At 42.1% G+C, this 9,764-nt stretch overlaps 1 protein-coding gene across 3 annotated transcripts; it reads left to right on the plus strand.

Annotated features, from left to right (window-relative positions):
• The first annotated feature begins 100 nt into the window (after positions 1-100).
• On the plus strand, positions 101-2,564 carry LOC18013861. 3 transcript variants are annotated; one of them, XM_024153797.1, is made up of 5 exons: positions 167-230; positions 349-902; positions 977-1,106; positions 1,335-1,678; positions 1,786-2,564. In XM_024153797.1, the coding sequence occupies exon 5, from the start codon at positions 1,824-1,826 to the stop codon at positions 2,373-2,375; it is 552 nt and encodes a 183-aa protein (XP_024009565.1). In that variant the 5' UTR covers positions 167-230; positions 349-902; positions 977-1,106; positions 1,335-1,678; positions 1,786-1,823; the 3' UTR covers positions 2,376-2,564. The 3 variants fall into 3 exon arrangements, with proteins under 3 accessions (XP_024009566.1, XP_024009565.1, XP_006419169.2); XM_024153798.1 differs by lacking the exon at positions 349-902 and having other exon boundaries at positions 101-230; XM_006419106.2 differs by lacking the exons at positions 349-902; positions 977-1,106.
• The last annotated feature ends 7,200 nt before the right edge of the window (positions 2,565-9,764 follow it).

A 9,764-nucleotide genomic window follows, 5' to 3' on the forward strand; every position in this document is an offset into this window, starting at 1 on the left:
TCTATGTATATTATTATCTATATATACATATATTTTTTATTTTTGCCTTAGCTCTCAGCTTGCTTTTTTTTTTTTTTTTTTTTGTATCTTGGCTGCTAAATGGTGATGGTTTTCAATCTATCTTAGCTGATTCTGTCTGCCGCTGCTTCTTTTTGATGCAGGCTTCACAGCTTTCAGCATTTGAGCTTAGATGGCGAGCCACCACACAGATTGAGCCTCTATATAACTAGGTGAGTTCGCTCACTGCTTCTCTTATTAAAAGGAACATAGAGCTTTGTTCGTTTGGTACTCTGTTTCCAAGTAGTCCATGGAGGGTTCAAATCCTGTGATGGTTTTGGATTCCGACAGTGAGAGTGAACTGAGTATTAGATCCTTGTGCTTGTTGGAAGCGAGTAGTAGACCGAAGTCACAGAAACCTCCTGTGGAGAAGAATCCTGCTTCGGTATTAACTGAGAAAGATGTTTTCGGGATTAAGATAGATTACACTCTGCCGCACGATATCCCGTTGCAAGTCCCATTACCCGAGGAGAGGGCTGACAGAGCAGGTTCTGATGAGATTGTTATCTACGAGGCCTTCTTTTCATCGGGTTTGCGAGAGGCGGTTCCCTCTTTGATAGGCGAGGTTGCTGCACTCCTCAACGTCTCTCCTAGCCAATTCTCCCCATCCATGTGGGCAACGTTGATCACAATTCAAGCTCTTAGAGAGTTGTTCTCTGTTGAGATTGGGTTAGATGAGATTTTTTAGATGAATTGCTCAAGAGAGGAGAACAGGTTCAAAATGCATCCACGCAAGGATACCTTGATCCTGGGTACTGTAGGTCTTGATCGTGATTGGAAGAAAAAATACTTGTTTATGAAAGTCGGCCATAACCCAGGCTTTCCTATTTCTTGGATGCACCGAGGTAGATGTAGCTTATGCCCTTGTCCGTTTTATGAACTTTTAGGTGCACTAACGTTTTCACCTTTTTCTTTGCAGTCATACTCACCGAGCGCTGTGACAAAGGATAAAATAAAGCCGTCCTGGTGATTAAACAATTGGCCGAACATCGTGTCGTGGAGAACCTGATCAGAAAGTTTGTTCTATCTTGCATCTCTATCTATATGGGGTTAGACAGTCTTCTTTCTTTTTCTTTTTGAAAAAGTTCTATGAACCTGGTTTTGAGCTCAAAACTTCGTCACGTTCAGAGCAGATACAATATTTTATCCTCCTCAAACCTTTACAGTGCTACTAACACTCTGTAATTGTGTATGTTGTAGCGAGCCTTTATCTCTACGGTTGACTTCTTCTCAACCTCTGTTTTATTTTATTTTTTTAAATTATTTTCTGTTCACAGGGCGTACTATCATGAAGAACCAGCCAAGACTAGGTGCCAACGCTTTAGACTTGTTTAAAAAAGCCAGCCTAGCCAAACTAGCTGAAATTAGCAAGTCAGAGCAGTCACGTGGACCAGCGCTTAATGCAGGATTGAGCTTCACCAACAATCCTAGTGGAGGATCGAAGGCTGCTAAAAAGAACGACGTGGTGCCGTCACCCTCTCATCGGGCATTAGTTCCATGCTCGGATCCTCTCACACTTGCTGAGGGATAAAAGCATATGTCCTTCCCTCAGGATTTAGAGCACTTGAGTACTATGGGACTAAATGTCATTGTGGAGAAGCTCCAAGCTATTTTAGATAAGGTAATTCACCGTTAAGCCTATAATGTTTAAAGTACAAGTGTCTCAACGCTTTCCATCGCTTTCTTTATGCTTGCTTCGACTTTGACTGCTGCATTTTTATGATACAGGATGTTGCAAGTATCTCCACGACCAATCAGCTTCCATCATGGTGGAACTGAAGTGTGAACACGAGCTCATTGACCGCTTGAGGCAAGAGCTTAGCTTTGAGAGAAAACGTGCCCAAGATGAAAATCCTTTGAGTGTTTCTAAAGATGAACGCATTGGCATTGCACTCTTAGAAGCGAAGGTGCAAGGCCTTGAGTCAGGAATGGATTCCGTGAAAGCCACATCTGCTATGTTGGAAAAGGAGAATGTGTCTCTTAAGGAAGATCTCCTCGCTGCTCATAAGGAGAATTCCTCCTTGAAGGAAGACCTTATGTTTTCTGCAAACAGAGCTACCGTCGTTGCTAGGTGGGAGATCATGAAGGAATGGAAAGATGGGAAAGCTGAGGAGTGGGACTTATCGGCTGCAGAGGAGGAATATAGGGAAGTTAAGACGATAGATATAAGAATCCAAGGCTTGTCTCCACCTGTTTTTGAAGCTCCGGTGCGTGCCCGGATTACTTCCAAAGTCGCAGGTTATGATGTTTTCATGACTTACGTTGCAGAGATTGGTTCTGGTGACCTTGTTCCTCTCGAGCCTGAAGCCGCCACGTGATAAGCGGGCTAACCATTATTATTTTTTAAAAATGTTATGACTTTTTGTAAGCTAAGCGCATGATGAACTCTCCTGCTGGTAGACTCCACTCATGATCGGCTCGTGACTGCCAGAACAGTCACCCGCCTTTATCTTTTTGTCGTTATCCTGACTTTATTGGAGACGTTTTTTGGCATGTTGTGAATACTTCTTATTGCCATTATTTTCACCTTTGCCGTTAGCTTTAGCTGAGGTTCCCATGTTGTTTTAGCGCGATGATCATGAATTGCATTAGTTGTTCATTACTCATGCTGTTTTAGCTTTCCGCATGGAGCCCATGAACTCACTGCTTGATTTGCATGCAAGCCAGAGTTTAACAGCCTGTCTCACACCGCAGTTAGCATCCTACACGTTTTTCGACCGTGGTGTTTTCTGTTGCATTCAACATAAAAAGATCAACGCACGTTTTTATCCTTGTATGGATGCTTGAGTAATTCGCAAGATCCTCATCTGGTTGCCCCGAAAAACTAGTAGAATTAAGTTTCGAATGGGCACTTTGATACCTCACATAACTAATTGATATGTGAAAGATGTATATCAGCTGCTGTATGCAGTCCAAAAAATCAATATACTCAAGCAGTCTAAAAACCAGCATGTGTTTTAGTAATCAAAAAAAATAACATGCTGCCTGAGTCCGTAAAACCAACATGCTGTATAAGCAATCCGAATAATTAATTTAATATTTAAATTGTCTGAAAAATTAGCATACCGCTTAGGCAGTTTACGAAATTAGCTTGCAGGTTTTTAAAATTGTACGCTGCTTTTTGCAGCCTATTTAATTAGCGTGCTACTTTTACAGTTCATGAAATCAGCATGCTGTTTGAGCACCCAATTTAATTAGCTTGTGGCTTTTGCAGTCTATGAAATTAGCATGCTAGTTTTGCACCCTATTTAATCGTCATGCTGCTTTTGCAGCCTATTAATTTACCGTAGTCTTTTGAAATTTTCGCACCGGTTTGGCAGCCTGCAAATTTTTTGTATACTGATTTCTGCAGTCTATTAAATTGATGTGTTACTCTAGCAATCTGAAATTGAAATTTTGCGCAGCTGTTTGGCAACCTGCAAAATTTATGGGTGCTGCTTTTTGCACTCTGTTGGATCGATACGCTGCTATAGCAGTCTGGAATTGAAATTCTGCGCAGCTGTTTGGCAGCCTGCAATTTTCTAGATGCTGTTTTCTGCAGCCTATTGGATCGATATGCTGCTATAACAGTCTGAAATTTAAACTTTGCGCAGCTGTTTGACAGCCTGCAAAATTTTTATATGCTTTGATAGAAGGACTCTAAGTATCACTTATCGTAGGACTGTTTCTATTGCACTATGATTTTCTTAAAAATAGCCTTTATTAAAACATTCTGCGTAATCATGCGGAAAAGCTAAAAGGAAAATAGAAAACCAAAACCAAAACTCTAGACTGTTTGTAGAAAACCAGAAAGTCTAAATTGAACGACCTATCAAAGCTTTAAAGCCTAACCAAATAAATAAATAAATTTAAGAGTAATAGGTTTTTAGATGCAGTGCATTCCAGCTGTTAGGGGGTTCTTGCCTTTCCTATCTTGCAGCTTATACACTCCTGATCCATATACCTCTACGATTTGGTATGGACCCTCCCAATTAGGTCCTAGCTTTCCGGCGCCGTGCTCCATAGTGTTTTGGAAGGTGCACCTAAGTACCCAATCCCCTACTTGAAAGGTTATGGTTCACACTCTTTTGTTGTAGCTTCTTGAAACTTCCTGTTGATAGCACCAATTGCGGATTTGGGTGGACTCTCTCTTTTCATCGAGTAAATCTAACTCGAGATTCATCAGCTCTTCGTTCTCTTGGGGTTGAGGATGTTCTGTGCGACTTGTTTTGACGCTTATCTCAGCGTGCACTACTGCTTCCATTCCATACACCATTGAAAACGGTGTTGCTGACTTGGTTGTCGCGCGGTAAGCCCATAGGACACCAGGTAATTCTTCCACCCAATGTCCTTTGGTCTTGTCTAACAGCTTTTTCAACATTTGAATAATCGTTTTGTTTGATGACTCGGCCTGTCTGTTGGACTGTGGGTGTCTCGGCGTCGCGAAGCTTAGTTTGATTCTCCAAGTGTTGCAAAATTCTTTGAACTTTTTGCTTGTAAACTGGGTGCCATTGTTAGTGACAATCTTGTGCGGAACGCCGAATTTTTATACAACGTTCTTCCATATAAAGTTTCGACCCTCTTTGTATGTGACCTGACTGTAGGCTTCTGCTTCCACCCACTTTGAAAAATAGTCTGGTTCTACTAACAAAAATACTTTTTGTGCAGGGGCTCTAGGTAATTTTCCCACTATATCCATGCCCTACTTCATGGATGGCCATGGTGAGCTGATGGTTTTCAGGTTCTCCGGTGGCAATTTGGGGACTGGAACATGTCGTTTACACATATCGCAGTGACGAACAAAATTCACCGCGTCATTATTCATAGTTGACCAGTAGTATCCAGCTCTTTTTGCTCGTAGCACTAACTTTCTTCCCCCTGAATTAGATCTGCATTCACCTTCATGTAACTCCTTTAGGACTTTATTTGCTTCTTTTGGGTTTAAACACTTCAAACAGGGGCATGAGAAAGATCTACGATATTATCGATTTCGCAGAAGGCAGTAGCGTGCTGCTTGTTACTTGATTCTTCTGCATTCAGAACGGTCAACCGACAGTTTATTATCACGTAGATAGTTGAAAATTGTAGTCACACCAATTAGACGTTTCTTGCACTGTCGCCACTTCTGCAGATGGCAGATCTTTATCGGTGGCAGGCCATTGTAACACAAGTAGTGGGACAGTGAGTGGAGCTTCAGACTTCAAGGCTGACCCGAGGCTAGCTAAGGCGTCTGCATGGTTATTTTCTTCCCTAGGAATTAGTGAAATCGTGCAATTTTCAAACTTTTGCAGCAGCTTTTTGGAGATGCTCAGATACCGCGTCATCTTTAAATCTCAGGCTTAGTAATCGCTTTGCGTTTGGTTGACAACTAACTGTGAGTCGCTGTAGACATTCAGGTTTTGAGCCCCAAGATCATGGGCCAAAATTAATCATGCAATCAGTGCTTCATATTCTGCTTCATTATTTGTGGCTTGAAAATTACCTCTGACGGCTGTCGGAATAGCTCGCCCTATGGTGAGCTAAGGACCATGCCCAGATCGGCTCCTTGCACATTGCTAGACCCATCTACATACAGTTTCCAATTTCCCTTATGCACATCTGCTTGCAACGTTTTGATCTTTTCCTCCACTTCGGGAAGCATATTTGGTGGGAATTCTGCCACAAAGCAAGGACCTGTGACTTGATCGCTCTAGCCGGTCTATATATTACATCATACTCTCCGAGATTGACCGCCCATTTCGCTAATCTCCCAGATATTTCTGGTTTATGTAAAACCGATTTTATAGGAGCTGAACTGACTAACAAAATGGGGTGTGCCTGAAAATATGGACGGAGTTTTTGGGTGGCTGTTATCAGTGATAAGGCGAGCTTCTCTAAAAGACTATATCTCGTTTCTTAATCCAATAGGGATTTGCTGACATAGTATACCAGATGTTGTTTGTTTCCTTCTTCTCGGACCAACACTCTGCTTACAGCATGCTCTGACACCTCCAGATAGAGAAGCAACACTTCTCCGTCTTTGGGCTTTGAAAAAAGAGGTGGTGACATAAGGTATTCTTTTAATTCTCTCAACGATTTCTCGCACTGATCGTCCCATATGAATCCTTGCGACTTTCTCAAGGCGGCAAAGAAAGCATGAGACCTTTCCGAGAGTCTTGAGATGAATATACTTAATGCGGCCATCCTTCCAGTCAGCTTCTGTACCTCTTTCACACTCTTTGATGAAGGAATCACTTAAAGCACCCTGATTTGCTCAGGGTTGGTTTCTATTCCTCGATGAGAAACGATGTATCGAAGGAATTTCCCAGAACTTACACCAAACAAACGTTTTGTTGGATTGAGCTTCATGTTATATCTTTGCAGTGTACTAAACGCTTGATGCAAATGCGTAATGTGATCCTCTGCATGAGTGATTTCAAAATCATGTCGTCAATGTAAACCTCCATAGTGTGACCAATTTGGTCAGCAAACATCATGTATACCAATCTCTGGTAGGTAGAGCCTGCATTTTTTAGACCAAAAGGCATGACTTTATAACAATATATGCCTCGGAAGGTCATGAAATTTTCTCCTGATCACTTGGGTGCATCAGAATCTGATTGTAACCGCTAAATGCATCCATGAAGCTCATTAGCTGATGATCTGTTGTTGCATCCACCAGTTTGTCGATGTGAGGTAAAGGAAACAGATCTTTAGGACATGCCCTGTTAAGGTCTGTAAAATCAATGCATACTCTCCATTTTCCATTCTTTTTGCGAACCACCACCATATTAGCTAATCACGCTGGGTCATGTACTTCGCGTATGAAACCTGCTTTCAACGGGTTTTGAACTTCCTCATTGATGATCATGTCGCGTTCAGGCGCAAATTTCCTTCTTTTTTGTCTCACTGGTTGATGTTCAGGATCAGCTTGAAGCTTGTGCATAATGATCTTGGGATCTATCCCAGGCATGTCAGCATGTGACCATGCGAAGCAATCAGCGTTCGATCGTAGAAAATCAATAAGCCTTTTTCACATGTCCGCCGGCAGCTTCGCATCTACGCTAACCCTTTTATCATGATCGCATTCTACATTAACCTACGTGAAAACACGTCCGCCATCTTCTAGTGTGAAACTAATCGAACATCTTGACAGTTGGTCGCCTACAGCCGCTATATCGTTATGATGATTTCTAGCTGTTCTGGTGCTTTTCCTAGCAGCGGAATGAGTAATTCCGCTAACCTCTGATCCCCCCCATGATAACGTTGATGATACGATCATGTTTTGGCGGAGTGGCTTTTCTTGTGTCCTCTTGTTATTTCTGTCACCGATGTGATTCTTAACTCTGTCGGATATAAATTCTCTTAAGTGACCCTTTTTTAACAGATCGTTCACTTCCATCCTCAATGAAACACAATCTTCTGTTCTATGCCCATGATTGCTATGAAATCGCACCACTTAAATGTGTCTTGCTTTTTGCCTGGTGTCCTCATCTTTTGTGGCCATCTTACCAACCCAGCTATCTGATTGAGCACGTTGACTAGCTATGCAGGAGATATCGAAAGATTACTCATGTTTGGCCATGTCGACGAGGGACGTTGTTCGCGGTCAACTCTGTCGAGGGGTCTGTGTGTATCCCTAGTATCGCTTATTCTTCCAGTGCTTTCACTGCGAGGCTTCTGGTATGGTTTATCGTCCTTAGCTGCTCTTTCATTCCTCATCACGCGTGAGTCAGAACGAGGTGAGTGTCATTGATCACAGGCAGGTTCTTGCTCCCACCTAATTTGTGCCCACGCTCTAGACAGCACGTCCTCCGTTGTTCGACACTGGTATTTCGTCAATTTGTTGTATGGATCACCATTTTGAAGCAAGCCTCTTTTGAATGCTGAGATTCTCGTAGACGTGACACATGCTGGTATAGACACTTTCTCCTTATTGAATCATCCCACATAACCGCACAATGATTCACCTTTTCTCTGTATGACTTCGTAAAGATCATCAGCTGTTTTTTTCCAAGTTCCGGCTACTTCCAAACTGTTCAACGAAGCGGTCTGTTAGTGACGCAAAGGAGTGGATTGAAGCGTTTGGCAAATTTGTAAACCATTGAAGGGCTGGTCCTGTGAGACTCGAACTGAATCCTTTGCACATGATAGCTTCACGAAGTTCCTTTGCAACGACTGTCGTAAACATCCTCTGCTTGTATTGTGCTATGTGGTTATCTGGATCTGTGGTTCCGTCGTACATCTTCATTGTGGAAAGTGTAAACTTCCTTGGCATCTCCACCAGCGCGATCGCGTCTGTGAACGGGGTATCAGCGTAAGAGTTAGGAGCACTTTTCATGACTGGGGGAGCTACTCCTAGAAGTCGTCCGATTAAAGCTTCCTCAGCTTCCAGTCGTTTCGAAATCATGTGATTTAACTGGACGTCTTCCGACGGGTGAATTACTGCATCAGCACGCGCTCCATCAGCTTCTTGTGTGCTGTTTTCATGTTGCCGCATGGATCTGCTATCCGTTATTCCAAAAGTCGCGTCCAATGGTAACATCGGGGGAACTCGTGCCCGAAACCTGGCACGACGATCCATGTCAGTGTTTCCGTCATTAATCAAGGCGGCATTCGCCTCTTTTAGGGAAATGTTTTCTGTTTCAAGTTATGCAAGTCGTTCTTCATTCCGCTTCATCTGGGCGGTGAGTGCTTCCAGTTGAACAGCATGATCAGCAGGGGTGCTGTCGTAGGATTTGCATCGTTATCTCCTCCGATCATGTCTCACATAGTTAAAACTTTAGTTCCCCTCCCTCTAGCGGCAAACTGTTTGGGGTAAAATATGTGATTCGTTTAACAAGCCTACAAAATGCGCAGAGAGGAAATAGACAAAGTAATCAAAGATCTCTTATTAATATGATTCATTTACAACAGCAAAGAGCACGAGTGATCAAGATCCTAGAGGTGTAGGGTTTAGGATGTTGGTCACTGCTGTTAGGGTTCTCACTTTGAATTGCAGGAACTTCTCTCTGTTGTAAACTATTTCAATACCTCTTTTGGGTTATTCTCCCCCGTTATTTATAGGGCTCGCCTTTAGGTTTTCCTATTCCTCCTCGATGTAGGAATAATCATCCTTATCCTTATCTCGTTTTTGCCTTAAGAATATTTCCTTTTTCGCTGGACGTGATCGCTGCATGTGATTTCCGTGGCCAGCCCTTGATGCATATTTCACAGACCGCCTTAGATGTCTCTGAAATTTAACCATATGATAACTTAGAGTTTTCAAGGCTCTAAATGAGGGGTTATCAATCCCTTTTGTCACTTTGCAGTACAAAGGGTATCAATCCATCATGTGTAGACACTAAGATGCAGAGTCAGTTTTTAATTCAAGCCAAATGAGTAAGATTTTGATGTTACTTCCACTAAACAAACTTAAAACAAGAATTAAAGCTAATGATCAAATTAAACAAGCAAATGACAAGTGGTGTGAATATGAGATGATGGAAGCATGAGATTCTAGACATGATAGTTGGCTAGGGTGCTTTGATGCTAAATCAGGAATGCTAATGACAATGATGAGACATGATTCAAGTGATTTAGAACTCTAATCTAGATTAATCCTCTCATGAAGGCATTAACCTCTACACTAATCCATTTTCAAACCAAATCATCATTTGTGAAAAATGAATCAATGAGCATTTAAGAAACAGTTCTAAAAGATCATTCAAGCAAATAACAAAACATCATCATGCAGCAAATGCTTAAAC

This window comes from Eutrema salsugineum, unplaced genomic scaffold, assembly GCF_000478725.1.
Source record: "Eutrema salsugineum unplaced genomic scaffold, Eutsalg1_0 scaffold_4, whole genome shotgun sequence".
In the NCBI taxonomy this organism is placed as follows: Eukaryota; Viridiplantae; Streptophyta; class Magnoliopsida; order Brassicales; family Brassicaceae; genus Eutrema; species Eutrema salsugineum.